Source organism: Amborella trichopoda, chromosome 8, assembly GCF_054954075.1.
Source record: "Amborella trichopoda isolate Santa Cruz 75 chromosome 8, AtrichopodaSantaCruz75HAP2 v2.0, whole genome shotgun sequence".
In the NCBI taxonomy this organism is placed as follows: domain Eukaryota; kingdom Viridiplantae; phylum Streptophyta; class Magnoliopsida; order Amborellales; family Amborellaceae; genus Amborella; species Amborella trichopoda.
Window position 1 is genome coordinate 32,972,721 of NC_142343.1, and position 15,814 is coordinate 32,988,534.

At 35.0% G+C, this 15,814-nt stretch overlaps 1 protein-coding gene and 1 non-coding gene across 3 annotated transcripts; both read left to right on the plus strand.

Moving 5' to 3' along the window:
* The first annotated feature begins 453 nt into the window (after positions 1–453).
* Positions 454–554, plus strand: LOC148781026 (U6 spliceosomal RNA). The gene has a single exon (XR_016039865.1). It is a non-coding gene; the product is annotated as a U6 spliceosomal RNA (small nuclear RNA).
* Positions 555–3,798: 3,244 nt separating this feature from the next.
* Positions 3,799–12,664, plus strand: LOC18423555 (uncharacterized). Of its 2 annotated transcripts, none has more exons than XM_006828156.4 (4): positions 3,799–4,148; positions 5,706–5,881; positions 11,673–11,868; positions 12,277–12,664. In XM_006828156.4, the coding sequence occupies exons 1-4, from the start codon at positions 4,091–4,093 to the stop codon at positions 12,504–12,506; spliced, it is 660 nt and encodes a 219-aa protein (XP_006828219.1). In that variant the 5' UTR covers positions 3,799–4,090; the 3' UTR covers positions 12,507–12,664. The 2 variants fall into 2 exon arrangements, with proteins under 2 accessions (XP_006828219.1, XP_011627161.1); XM_011628859.3 differs by having other exon boundaries at positions 3,860–4,148; positions 5,798–5,881.
* The last annotated feature ends 3,150 nt before the right edge of the window (positions 12,665–15,814 follow it).

Below are 15,814 nucleotides of genomic sequence, written 5' to 3' on the forward strand. Positions count from 1 at the left end.
AGGAGAAGTATAGAAACCTTTCCCTTACGAAAATCTTTGTGAATTTTGTTTCTTTTACATTCATTCTTTTTTTTTTCTTTCTTTTTCCCCCTAAATGCCCTTGCTTTTGACCTTCAATGTTCAAAATGGCAATGACTTAGGATTGAAGTGTAACAATTTTTTTTTTTTTTACTATGACTTTGGACCTCTATAGTTTGAAGTCTTTCTATAGAGGTCCAAAGTCTTTGTCGCTCATGTCTTTTTTTTTTACTTTGACTTTAGGTTGTCGAAGTTTTAACTTTGGACTTTGAAAATCTGAAGTTCATATTTTCTTAATATTTAAGTGAAGTGATTTCAATATTAAAGATCCAAAGTCATATGTGGTCTTGCTTCTCAAGCCAAGATTTCGAACTTCAAGCTCCGAATTGGAGGCATTTTGGAAAAAAAATTAAAAAGTAAAATACAAAATGGGTATGGATGGTCTCCGCATTCGATAAAAATTGAGATGATACAAAAAAGATTAGCATGCCCTTATGCAAGGATGACACACAAATCGAGAAATGGTCCAAATTTTTTACCGTTTAAAAAAATACAAAATGGATATGGATGTAAATATAAAACTTTGGGGAATTTTTAATAATGTTACTTTAGGGGGGACATGAGCATAAATTTCTTTTATTATTTGTGACTACCAAATTATTTGATTTTATCTTCAATTAATTACCTAAAAGGGAGTGGTTTGTAAAGAGTCTAGGCTCTAAACAATCAAATTAGAGCCTACCTTCAACTAGTGTTAGGAAATATGGTTTCAATATTGGAATTCTTTGTGATAGCCTTAAAATATATTTTCATCTTTATTTATAAAGTTTAAAGCTTAAAAATAGTGTAAATTGACAGATCTATGAAACCTTGTAAATCTTTAAATTTGACTGTCCAAAAATATGTAGCAAAATATACAACTTCCAAAACTTGAAATCTATTTTTTTCTCATCTCCATACATCTTGATGTCGAGATGATCAATTTAAAGATATTTGAGCATCAAAACAACCTCTTTTAGTGAAATTTTTGAGATAGGCTCTAATTTGAATGTTTTGAGCCTCAGCACTATATAAACTTTTTCCTACCTAAAATATCCCCAAGTACATAAGTAGTATATTGGAGAGGAAGGATATTTAGTGTTCAAAACTATTAAGTAGGTTTACACGAAGGGGATTTCTGGTATGATGTGCACTGTTCAATCGCATTAAATGATGCAGATGTCAGGGCGCCCATGATAACATATACAGGTCTATTTATGTGAACTTTTCCTATTGTAAATATAAAAAGCCCCATGTTAGAGAATTCAACTGCCCTAGCCACAAATAAGGTGTTGCTTAGAGGGAGGGCGAAGGGTATGTCGTGTCCTAACATGCTTTAGGACACATGAGAAGGTTTATGACCATAGGTATGATGCTAAATTAATCATTTTACTTTCATTTAGCTTATGAAGGCGTATATTGTACTTAAAAGGAATTTCGTCATACAAATGACTTAGAGATTCACTTTAGAACTGATAGAAAATTGGCAAATTCGTGTGGAACTCCAGGGTTTCTGCCCGAGTATAGAAATACGGGAGCATGTAATCCAATTGAATATCTTGTAAAATCCTCACTATTATTGAATAAAACATTTATAAGCCACACTGTGAAGCTATAGAAGAGAGTGATTGAACGACAACTAAGACATAAAATGAATATATCAAAAATCAATTTGGTTTGATGCTAGGAAGGTGGATAATTGAGGTCAGTTTCCTACTTAGGCAATTGACGAGAAGTTTATGGAGAAAGAAAGAGACCTCTGTATAGTATTTATTTATTTAGAGAAAGCACACACTAAAGTAGATAGAAAGTTAATTTGATAGGTGTTGAAAAATAAAGGAGTCTCTAGAGGATATATTGATGTTGTGAGAGATATGCATGAGGGAGCACTAATTAGTATGAGAATAGCTAGTGGAGAGACAAGTGAGTTTTCAGTGATAGTAAGCTTACATCAGGGAATAGTATTCAGCTCATATCTCTTTGTTTTGATTATGGATGAGTTAATTAAGCATCTACCAAATGAGGTATTGCGGTGTATATTATTCGCGGATTATATAATTTTTATTGATGAGAGTAGAGGCAGCATCAACATAAAGTTAGAGCTTTGGAGGGATGCTTCAGAGGTTTTAAAATTAGCCAGCATACGAAAGAATACATAGACTGCAAGCTTAATAATAATAGGAATAGAAGCAAGTACGTAGTTAAGAATGATGGCTAAGAAATACCTAAATGAGACTATTTTATCTTGGATCGATAATCTAGGAGAATGGAGAGATTGGGGAAGATATCACATGTAGAATTACAGCTAGGTGGGTGAAGTGGAGATGTGCAGTTGGAATTTTATGTGATCACTGCAATGCCAATGAAATTGAAGGAGATATTTTGTAGGACTGTTGTAAGACCAACCATGCTTTATGAGACATAATGCTGGTGGTCAACAAACAACATATCTATAACATGAGTGCAGGTGAGATGAGAATGTTGAGATAGATGAGTGGCAAGACAATAAATGATATAATTCTGAATGGATAAATGCAAAGGGATTAAGGGGTGGTTCCAATAGGTGATAAGATGAGAAAAAGTAGACTTAAGTGAGATATATGTAACACATACTTAATATAACACTAATCAGAAAGGGTCAATTTGGTTCAAGTGGAAGGTTCTAAAAAAGCAAAAAAAAAGTTCAAAAGAACATTGATAGAAGTAATGAGAAGATATATGATGACCTATGGTCTTATTGAGAGTATGATAGATAAGAATGTTATAATAGGATTTGGGTAGCTGACCCAAATGGTTGGGATAAGACTCGGATGGTGATGATAATAATAACTGCATAAAACATTTCCATATACCATGTCATACCATAACCATATCCATTTGAATAAGAACACTCTTCATTTGGATATGTCGGTTCACTCATATCCCTAAAATTTCTCGTAATGGATCTTTCTTTAAGTCCCATCTTGCCATTGTGTTTCGACGTAACCACTATTGAATTTTATATATCCCATTATATAAGCTATTTGTACATAGGTGTGTGTGTGATTTCTATAAGGTGTCAATTTTATACTAAAAAAGTAAGGTGCACCTCAAAGATCCACGCAAAATGGTTACTTTAGTTTCAAAAATTGTTATGATAGCTAAAAAATGTATTTTATGCTAAAATTTAAATCTCCAAAAGTATTAGAGATCATGCAGATCTATAAGCACTAAAAAATCTTAAACTTGGAGGGTCTAGAAACGCGTTGTGATGCACTATTTTTAAACCTGCCGTTACATAAAGGGTATGGTTTTCATAAGGCTGCAGTCTTAAACAATCAAAGTAATGTGCTTATCTACACTTATTTTGGTATACAACAGTCTTAGGATAGTTTGAGAATATATTTTTATCTCTAATTATAAAATTTTATATTTTAAAAATGGTTCAATTCAAGTAAATCTATAGAATCATGTAATTCTTGAAAATAGACTGTCCAAATAATGTGTTGAAAGATGTACTATTTTTAAAATTTTAAATCTCTTTTTTTTTTTCTCTCTCTGTCTATAAATCTCAACATTGAGATGATCAACCGATGTTTTTCCAACATCAAAATAAATTTTTTAAAAGAATTTTAGAGATACATTTTAATTATATATTTTAATGTATTAACCTTATTTATATATATATATATATATATATATATATATATATATATATATATATATATATATATATATATATTTAAATCCTTAGTGATTTTTGAATTCCTCACCAGAGAAGAAGCCTAGCCTTATATAAACTTTTTCTTTTTGCGTAAATGATTTTTCGGCATAAATATCTCGGCCAAACCAAGCAAACGTACCATCGCTTTCGATCTTAATAGCCGATCTCCATTGACCCTGTCTAGTTTCAATTTTAAAAATCGAATCTCAATTCTCCATTAATCATATGCATGTGCATAGAGAACAAGTGCTTGAAATATGATCAATCAATTCCCCATCTGAGCTGGTTTTTCTGGGGCGATCGATCAGGAAGAAGCTCGGATCATCTCCCATGTCTCGAATTGCGGAAATTCTTCTCTTCTCAATCCTCTTGCTACACTTGCCATCAGGTCTCTCTCTTCCTGGCTCTTCTTTCTTTGTAACATGAATTGGGCTCTATTTCTTTCTTTCTTTATTTCCTTCCTTCCAAGGTTTTGGGTTGATCTGGGTCTTTAAATTTGCTTCCATGGCTTGGTTCTTTTGTCTTTCCCGCGTGAATTGGGGTTCTCTTCCAGTCTCTTGTTCTTTCCAAGGATTTGGTTAATTTTGCTGTAAGAACTCAACGGGGTGTATTCATTAATCCATGTTGTGAAATGATTTTGAATTTTCGATTTGGTGTCAATGTAATCAATTCATGTTTCTATTTTTATTAGTTGCTCTGTTTAAGAAAAATGGGGATCTTTTAAAGGATGAAGGGATTTTGAGTGTCCTGGCGAATGGGGCAATTTGGTATTGTTTTAGCTTTAAGGTACAATTCTCACTCGCTGACCCATTGATTGGTAGAGTAAGGGTCAATCTTGATATCCACCTGGTAATGGCAATAAATTTCCATCTCTCTCTCTGTCTCCTCCTCTCCATAGGAATTTTACACGTAGTTATTATTTCAAAAAATGTTGAAATAAATTCTGGTTGGTTCCAGAGGGAACATAATTGATGGATTCATGGTTTGAAGCCCAAAATTAATAGAATTCTGGTTGACTTCGATTTAATATAGTCTGAGAAGAGGAGTTCTGGTGTGGAGTTATATTAAGTAATGTCCAAAGAGGGAATGTTGTGATTTATAACAGTTTCTATAATTGTTTATAATAGTAGTTTTTGTTTTCTTTTTATTTTTTTGGGTGGTTCAGTGGTTTAAATCGAACTTGGATTTTAGCTTTGCTAAATTCAACAGTTCACCAATCAAGCCCCAGCTCGATTCCCTTTATAATAGTATTTTCGAATTAATTAATAAATGAAAAAGTGTTGAAACCAACAGTTCTTGATTGAAAAATTTCCTTATGAGAAATCTCATAATTACATAGTCTGAACGGATACAATGCTTAAATTGCTAAATTATACAGATGTCCGAATTAGAAGAGAAATGCATTTCATATTAGACTTTTTATAATAGGGAAATAGGTGGTTGGAGTATACTTTGACTACAAGATTGGAGTAATATGAGTGAATCAATAAAATACTGCAGTTAGAACAACGAACTGTTAGTTGATTATGTCAAAAGGGAGAATATTTTGTTCTGGACACTAATACTTTTTGGTAGATTAAGTTTTCTTTGTTAATTACAGGCCAATGAGAAAATAGACAGAGAATGAGCATCACACATGCTGATTTGGATGGACCAAATTTTGGGAACATGTCAGTTTTGTTCTCCAGCCTTGTAATGAAAATTGCCCAACTTGGTCTGCTTCACTATTTCATGAACTCCCTTAACCCATCTTCTTAAGGAAATGCCACTAAAATGGCAGCAGTTTAGTTGTTCGAGTTGTTCTGCAGGCTGAATGGGGCTTTATTTTTCTTTGTTACCCATGTTTATATTTGCCATGAATTTCTTGTATCTTCCAATGAAGGCTTTTGCATTTATCCAAGAAATACTCTTAGGAATGATTCTCATATCATTGTTTCAATGGCAGGCACACTTTCATCTAGGATTGTTTCCTTGGAGTCAGTTATGATTTTTAAAACCCATGAGTGGTTTGGTGCTAAACCAAATATTTACTTTCAGTGTCAAGGGGAGAACAAAACTTTTCTACCCGATGTGAAAGATAAGCACTCGTTGTATACTTTTAAAGGCGAAGAATCTTGGCAGGTTTGTGCGAATCTCAGTTGGCTATATTGTTTAATTGCATTCTACAAACTTTGTTCAAATGATGAGCATTTATCTTTTGTAAGCTAATATGTTAAGTGCCATGTAAGGGAATAGTTGTTGTATATGAGTAAATCTTACATGGACTGTTAGAGAAGGTTTAGAATGTAAAATAATATGTCATAAATGATGAACATCTGGTACTTGTATAGATAGTGCGGAACAAACTGATTTAAGTAAGTTATAGGTGTCATTACCCATGCTTTTCCATTTTTGTAGAAATATACGATGTTTCTCTTATTCTGATTAAATAATTTTATTGAATTGTATTGCTAATGATCCAAATTATAGTTGACATATTGACACAGGCAAGAAACTACCTAGGTCTAGACTGCATTCTGTACACAATTTTCAATTGATAAATTAAATATTAAAAGTTAGAAATTTTATTAAAAATTTTAAAATCCAATATCCTACAAAACACAACAAAAAAGAGTTACGCAAAAACTGGCCAAGAAGAAAGTAGTTATTTATTACTTAATTTTTATTTGATAAATAAATAATTTTTATATTGCTTTAAGGAGTAGTCTATGTAACATTAATCCCTACTAAAGAACATAATGAGGCACATTGGGATAACCTATAGCAATAAAAGGGAGATGCCGAGCTGATTTTTTGTTCATACAAATCTTTATTTACAATTTCACACTTTACAACATCTAATCACCTGCTATTTTGGGAAATTTGCGCTTTACAATATTTCAACTAAGATCTAAATCAATCATTGTCTTGGCCTGTTGTTTCCCTTTCAAGTTATTAGGAGCTATCTCTATGAAGGGGGAATTGAGACCCCAAAAAATGGGGATCGAGATCCCATTGAGATCCCTCTCTAGGAGTACTAAAGAGAGATCCTAGAGTGGTATCGACACTTAGGTTGGGCGACACTGGTCTAGACGATGACTCTCTATCACCTGTGAAAAACTAAAATGCTGCATGACATATATAATTCAAAAATATTTCTAACACGACCATTCTATATATCGACAACCCCTCTTTACAGGTGTTGCTATATTCTTTCATACACTTTGATAGTACAATACAACATGAAAAGCATACAAGATTGACACCTAAATACTAGGTTGCTGCCACGTTCTGCAATGGCTACAGTAAACAAACACAAAACAATGGGAAAACATACTGTGAGAGTTACGTTCAATCACATCTAAAGACTTGGTGCTGAGTCTCCTATCAGTAGTGGAAGAATGTGACTTGGCAATATTCTTTCTCTAACTTCTTTTGGGGAACTGCAACCCTGGGATGTGACAGTAGAGAAGAAAGCTACACTCTTCTCTCTTGGGGTTCCTCCTCCCCTCGGGTTTCTAAGAAATTTGTACGGTGAGAGATGTATTTAATCTGTCTGTCGTTCTTCAAATCTAGCCCTTAGAATATGAAAATCGTAATTAACCATCGTCTTTGTTGTCCTTATCCCACACACTTTCAAATTCCTATTCACAAAGCATTTCATTTTAAGAATTCAAACCAGTTTTCTATTACCACTAGGAATTGGAAAGCCTTTCACAATGATAAATCCAGAGGACTCCTACATAAAAATATTTCTAGTGACTTTGTAAAGTATTCCAAAGGTTTGGGAAACGAAGGAAACCTCAAACACATGGGGTGTCAAATCCTATTAGTATTCGGAGGGCTTATTAGAATTGACATGGGACCTATGGCTAGTGTGTCCTTCATCTTAAGACCTCATGGCCACATGGAACCTTGGCCAATGGGCCCCATGTGACCCACTTAAGGGATGTGGCCACATGTGTCCAGCATGCCCTGATCCATTTAGGTTTCTATGTATTTTGCAAAGGACAAATTTATTATATTAGTCTCTGGAGTGGATAAAAAGATAATCCATGCAGAGCCTTCTCTCGTTTCTGAACAAAGCAGTCAAAATTTTGAGGTGACTCACAGAGAAAAAGGTATTTAAAATATTGGGAGAAACCTAAAAGAACATACATATGATGTGATGATGCATCAACTTATAAGCTGGAAATCCATGTTTGTCAAACATGTAAACACACTCTACATCTCAAATATAACCTAACAAGACCCATGTCCCATATCTCTCGCAGGGGCTCATAATTGGCCTATAAAAGTTAGTCGATTACAAGGCCAATATGGATTTTAGGCACCCATCAAAGAATAAGTTATGTCAATCCAAACATGTGCACTATTTAACGCTTGACGATGTACAGCGCTATGTTCTAAACTTAGTTCTTGCCAAGGGTGGGGCCCTCTCCCTACTGACTCACCCAAAATTGAGAATGGCCTGGAGCCTTGGCCGTAGTATTGCTGAGCCTCATCTTGAGGTCTCTGATTCCATTCTCACCAAAGGGCAGGGGCCCAAATCCCCATTGACTTGCTACTTCTGAGAATGGCTTGGGGCCTTGGCGGTAGTATTGCCGAGCCCCATGGTGAGGTCTCTAATTCCATTCTCACGAAAGGACAAGTGCCCAAATCCCCACTGACTTACCACTTTTCTGCGAATGGCTTGGGGCCTTAGAGTTAATATTGTCGAGCCCCATGGTGATGTCTCTGACTCCATTCTCACCAAAGGGTAGGGGCCCAAATCTCCACCGACTTACCACTTTAAATATATGCTAGTTTAAAAAAAAAAAGCGTAGAGGGCCTTCTCACCCATTGACTTACCCAAAAAAGAAAAAGAAAAAGAAAAAAGGGATCCACTCTCAGCGCATGCATGCATAGACGTCATGGGTCTTTTCCCTAAAGTGCGGCTACAATGTGTGCATGCCATAGGGGTGTTACACCAAGGTTCTGGCCCTTGCCATCATAGGCATCCAACCTTGATGTAGGAGTACCCTTTCCTCTTGGCTACTGACCATTGGGCTCACTCTGACCTTAATATGGGATGTCCCAATTATCTTCCTCGACATGATGTATTAGGGTTCATGCCCCTCTAGAGCCTAGGGTCCCTGGGGTTTTGAGTCAATCGGCCTTGCTCTCAGATTGCAAAGCTTCGTGAGCCAATGGCACCCATGCCATCTCACTCTAAGGTCCTCATGACCCTAAAGTGCATTGGTCCCTCATGAACCAATCCATACCCCATTTGAACTGAGGTGTCTCACCTTACTTCACTCGATGTTTAAAAAGAAAAATAGATTAGTGATCCGGATTCCCCATCCCGAAAACCTGTCCGGATCAGTGCATCGGCCCGATCTAGCCTTAAAATAATTTCAAAAAAGTATTTAAATATTACTTTTTGATTTTCCCAAAAAAACTAAAATGGGGGTAGTGCATTATGGACTTTCAATATTTGGAAAAAGTACATGAATATTGAGATGTTGTTTCTAGTCCTAGTATCTAATTAATATTAATTTTGATACAATACGTCTTTAAAATTTTTTATACTCATTTTTGTGACTTTTATTGAAGAATGAGGGAGAGTAAATTTTGTGATTTCTGATAACAATATTATGATACTAACATGCCTTTCCATAGAGAGAGGACAATTGATTTCATAACATTGATGTGGTTTATTGAGAGCTGAGGTTTGATTTTGTGCTTGGTTGGATAGGGTGTTGGGCATTGTGTAACTATATCCCTAGTTGGTATTTTACTACTTAAATTATCCATAACTCTATGATAAATACATTTTCTATAAAAACATTTTTATCTTTTGAAAAGACTATTTAAATGGTGTATGTTTTCAAATAACTTTAAAAAACTCATTTTATTGAAGAACATGAAATATTACTGATAATTTGTCATTTGTTAAAAAAATTATTAAAAGCAAGTTTTAGAAATTTCTTTAAATTCAATTTTATTTGTTATTTTTGTCAAATTAGTGATGGCTTATTGTTATATGGGTCATTAATATTACTTGTTTAGTTGTTTACTTGCACTATGAATTGAAAATTTAAATTTCATATTGCTTTAAACTCAATTTTATTTGTTATTTTCTCAAATAACAAGCACAAAATCAAACGGTAGATTGTAATAACAAGCACAAAACTCAAAAAGTAACGAAGCAAAATGCAGACTATAGGCATGATACGGTTTCCACTTATTTTGGCTAGGTTTGTTTTATCGCAAATCGGGATGTGATGTGAAACTTACAAAAGTTTTTTCTATAAAAGACAACTAATGTTGGGATACAGTTTCCCCTTCTTTTAGCTAGGTTTGTTTTATCCCATATCGGGGATGTGGGTGAAACTTGGGGGAGTTTCTCTATAAAAGACAACTAAAGTTAGGGTTTATACCCCATCACACCAAGGGGCCATCCACATGGATGTGTAGGTCTCTTGGTGAATAATTTTTTTTTAAAAGTAATAACATTAAAAATGATTTATAAACAAGGAAATTGCTCAATTGGAAAGGGCGTGAATGAAAAAAACTTCAAATAAATAAAATTTGTTAGAAACAAAAAAGTAAAAACAGGGGAGGTGGCTGGTTCCTTGAAGGAACTAACTAATTCCCGATATTTTGGTGGAACTGGGATGCCCCCTCTGGTTCCTGATCTGGATTGACCGGTTCCACTTATTCAGATCGCCATTTTTTTAGACCTTGATTTCACTAATAGCATGAATGCTTACATGGGTTCATACAAGAGCTAAGGTCTTTTAAAGGCACAAAAACCCAACATCACATGTATTTCATTATTTCTTTTGTTGTAACAATTTACTCTTATAAAGGAATTTCAATATAATAACTCGATTCTGCGATCACATTGCAAAGCATGTGCTGTTGGCTACTTAATAATGAATGGTAAATATGGCTGTCTTCCAATAGGTTCTCTTCTACAGTTTAAAAAGTTCATAAACATAAATATGGGGATCCTTCTTTTTGAAGTTTTATAGATTACCACATTTTAGCTATTTTTTTGCTCCGCTCTTTCTCAAGCTTCAGACATTTAGCATGTCAGCTTTCTAATCTTAGATCCCTATTTTATGTATGGCTCTAATCATCTTCAGTCCAAATTTGTATTTTTTTTTCAGCAGCGTCTTTATGTAACAATGTAAAGATCAGGGCAGTTGTTCCTTTCCTTTTCAATGGATTGCTAACTATCATCCACTACATAATAACTAAAACAAAATAGATAATCTGATCTAATTCATGTAATAAGTTCAATCATCACGAATTCATGTAGTTGACTCATAGATGGCTTAGATTGACTTTCTCGGCTTTAGTTGTTGTAACTATACCATATACCAGTTCCATGTTGTATGTGGCACACCAATGAAATCTACAATCTGTTTTTAACTATGGATTCTGGATTTTAACCTAACTTGCTGACATGTACTATGGAGGTTTCACGATCCATCATCATGAAATGGCACTGATCTTGTCCTTTGTGCTGTATACATACAACACTGGTGTATGGTATACTAACCCTTAGTTATAAGATCTGTAGGAATAGTTCCTACCCTTGGAAAGAAAATTGTTTACTCCATAACTTAAAATGATGGCTTTACAAAGGGTACTCTGAGTCATAAAATATGTCTATCTTGACATACAATAAACCTAGACAAGGCACAATATGAAAAGATGTGCATTGAACATTTCTTTTTCCTTATAATTTGTTATTGATTGTTACACAGCAAAGATAATGGATGGCCTCCTCTTTTTCATATCCTCGTGCATTCATCAGAAGCCTTTTGCATATTGCATAGGCAATAGTTTATGTGAATTTCTTGGGCTTACATACATAAGCACTGGGTGTTTAGGGAAAAAAAAAAATGGTTTCATTTTTCTTTCGTTGTTTTACCTTCAGCCTCTAACAGAGCTTCCGGATAAGAAATGTAAGAGGTGTGGGTTATATGAGAAAGACAAATTATCTGATGATACTTTCGATGAGTGGGAGCTTTGCCCAGATGAATTCAAGGGTCCAGAAGGCAGATACAGTCACTTTAAGGATAAAGAGTTCAATGCTACATTTTTGTGTCCTGAGTGCAGACCACTTGAATCTGGTGAGTTTTTCAGTGGCATCACTAAGGTCAACAATGAACAATCTTACTTTTCTGCATTTTATTTTTCTTTTTTTGTGTTTCACTGTGGTTGACCCCATTATAAATGCAGCAGTACACCATATGTTAGAGGTGTATGTTATGTGGTACACCACAGGGACTTCCAACATCCTTTCCTGATGATGGATGTTGGAGATTAACTGTTCTCAGGGGTATGTACATCATATGGGATGATGGTTAATCTTCACCATCCATCATCAGGAACAGATATTGGCACTGTTCAGTATTGTAAACCATATTACCATGTCCTGCATTTGTAAAGGTATACTACCCCATTACATACGAACACATATTGTGGATGGTGTATGGCCTTCTCTTTTACACACCAGCACGGTCTTATGGTTTTTGCAGGTTCTAGTGGAAGTTCTACTCCAAGTAGACGAGAAACAGACAAGAGTAACCATCAGTTATTTGTAGCAATCTTTGTTAGTATTGTGGTTCTGGGTGTATCTGTTGTTGGAGCTATGGCTCTATACAGGTATTGGCGTAGGAAGAAAAGGGAAGAAGAACAAGCGCGATTTCTCAAGTTATTTGAAGAGGACGATGATATAGAGGAGTTGAGTCTTGGAAATGTGATTTGATGAATTGGTCTCTGAAATTTTGGTTTGTTCTCTGTATAGATCTGTGTAAAATCTTCTTTCTGTAATATAATGTCACAAATGATTTTGAATACCACATCATGAGGTCGTAATTTTATGGACAGCATGCACAGGAGAAGCATGGTATTGCTCTTTTGTCAGTCCTGCTTAAAGTTCATTTTGATTTATGTGAACAGGTTCTTTTGTGTGTATGCGTGTGTGTGTGTGTGTGTGTGAGAGAGAGAAAGAGAGAGAGAGAGAGAGAGAGTTTTGTTGGGGCAAAGAATTCCTTTAGCTTCTCCCTTTTTCCTTGACCTCCCATGCATTTCTAAAACTGTTCTAAATGTCACTAGAACTCATAAAATACGGTTTACTAAAGGTTTTGAAGGGGTTCTTTAAAAAAACATTCAATGGCTTTATTATTCAGGTTCCATCCAAATTTAAAGCGCTTGAAGACACCTTTATGTTGCTTTCAATTTTCACAAGTATTCTTATCACTCGTGGATTGCGAGCAATGGATGAGAAATCTGATGACATCTATATGGAGAACCTCCAAGCACAACGGATTTGGCGTCCCTAGGTCTTGTGCTTCATTGTCATTAAGTTCCTTTTCATTTTCTTAGTATTGCATCATCTTTCCTTGAAAAAGAAAACATAATCTCACTTGTTTTTCAATACACACCAATTCATTTTTAAAGGATAGTCCCTCTAAAGACTTTCCCTTTGTGCTCTTTCTTCTCCTCTGGCGAGTTGATCACTGGGTCTAAATCGTTGATATATTGTTCTAGTAATCTCATTCAAGGAGATGTCAGCATGATACCTTTGGTACAGTTCTACCAAGGAGTCACCCAGTAGGTAATTACAATCTCCAATGGCTGATCTATCTTGAAGAAATTTGGGTTTCAGTTAAAAGTAGTTTCGTTTTTCTCATCTCAGTAGCTGATATTCAAAATTTGATGTCTAACATACCTAGTAATGTTTCTGAAGTTCATTGGCTTGTAAAAAAAGTTCTAAACGGCAAACCAGATCCCATTGACTCGTAAATACATGGAAACATATGATGCATAACAAGATTGATTATTGAATAATGAAATCCTGGTGACTTAACAAAGAGACATATCGATGAGGGATCAAAGAGCTTAAAGAAAAGATTTTCCGATTGTATTTTTTTCATTTTAATGCTTGTTTTCAGTAGAAGAAATAAAAAGGAAAGATCTCTTAAATCTTTCTTGGATTGATTTCTACACAAAGTGTCATCAGTACCTTTGGCTTTCCATATGTCAAGGTTGTATATTATGTTGATATGTGATCGTTTGCAGAGAGTTTGACAGTCTCTGTTGATTCTGAGTCTGGGCCTTCTCTCCATGGATTTGATCCCACCGTTCTTCTCTGCGCAAAGAAAGGTTGTTGCTTGAGGGCCCAAAATCTGCTGCATTGGTAAGCACAGTAACCATTGCAAAAAACTTTTTTAAGTGTTATAAAGAGCCGAACAGATATGGAGAAAAATTAGTGTGATACCATAGAAGATAGAGGTGCTTATAGAGAAGTTATCAGCTGCGGAATTTGCCCAAGAAGATGTAACCAGCATCCTAAAATACTATTCCCTATGACAATTTAACTTGAGCGAAGGCAGACCTTGAGGAAACTCATTTTGTAATATTGACAGCTTGAAGATGGTCAAACAATGTTTGTGGTTTTTCTATTCTAGGTGTGGAACTTGGGGATTCTCAGAAGATGGAAGAGGCAATCGTTGAATTCTTCTCACAATGCTTCCACCTCGGAACCTAGGCTACCTTGCTTCTTTGAGAATTTACCTTTTACTAAGCTGAGGATAGTGTTAAAGACTTGGAAAAGGCATTTGATATGGAGGAAATTGAGGAATCAATCTTTAGTCTCCTAAGAGACCGAGCAGTTAGACCAGATGACTTTCCTATGTGCCATAGACCTAATAGCTTGGTTTAGCAAAGAAGAAGATAGGGAAAATCCAAAATCAGACAAAGATGAAAAAAAAAGAAATAAAAAGAGCACTTGTTGCTTTAGGGTTATGAATAAAAGTTTATAACATAACATCCATTATGCTTGAGTACATTCCTTATATAAAAAAAACCCTGAACAAAGCTTAATCCTGACCATCCATCTAATATAATCATGGCTCTTTATTATAGAAGACTTTGAAGTGATCAAAATGTATGAAAGGCTCTAGAAATTACTACTTATGTTCCTAAGTGAATAAAAGACTCAAGAAATAAATAAAAAACATAAAAAGATAAATTCAATGTCTATCTTGTCCTTTTTCGGTTTCTCATGAAAACTTTAAGTTTGTGTCTCTTATCTAAATACTCGAAAGTAATATTCTGAGTTGCATCAATCCCCATTCCTCAAAGAGTTCACCCTTGAAGTCGGCAGCTCGTCGTTGGAGGTATCACCATCATATGGAATGAGATGCTTGACACTAAAAACATCAAAAGTGTGAATTTGGCTGGGAAGCTTTAACTGATTGGTATTTTCATTGATCTTTTTCAAAGTTCTGAATGGTTCTACCTTGATGAGACTTGAGATCAAGGTGTACATTTTACTGCATTCCCCATTGACATTGGATTAGCAACATTTTGGGTCCCTTGAGAATTGCCATTCTTGTAATACATAAGCACAACATACTTGTCCTGAATACATCAATGAGTACTCTGCCATGAATTTTGAAGTGGCTCAAGATTATTGATACATTAGCCTCGTGATTTCCTTCAACTCACACGATGTTTAGATATGAGGGTTCTCCACTCCAAAAAAAAAGAAGAAAAAGAATGGTTGAACCTGAATTCCAACATTAGGAATTATATACGCAACCATTTGATGGCCACCTTCTACATTGAAGTCATTAGCAAAACACTCAAAAAGAACATATGGTCAAATCTTTAGGGTCATACTTCACATGATACTTTATATTCAGATAAAGCTCCAAGAAGAACATTATCATCATTACCTCCATAAACACCATTCTTCTTGTTACTTTTTTGGGGACTAAGATACTAGTTACCTCAAAGATTTTGGGAACAACTCCTTGAAATCTACCTTGTTGTTCATCAAGAGGAAAAACATCCACACAATCCTCTCCAATGGTAGGATCTTCTTTTTTTATCATCTTTACATATGGAATCAACATTAAAGCTATGATTACCTACTTCTTTCTCAAAACCCAAATGTTCATCCAGCTACTTGTCAAAGATCGATGGTCAGTCCCAATCCACAATATACTGATCTTGAGAACCATTTGATAAGCACAAAGTTTCTCCATGGTTGTCGGCGAATAGAAT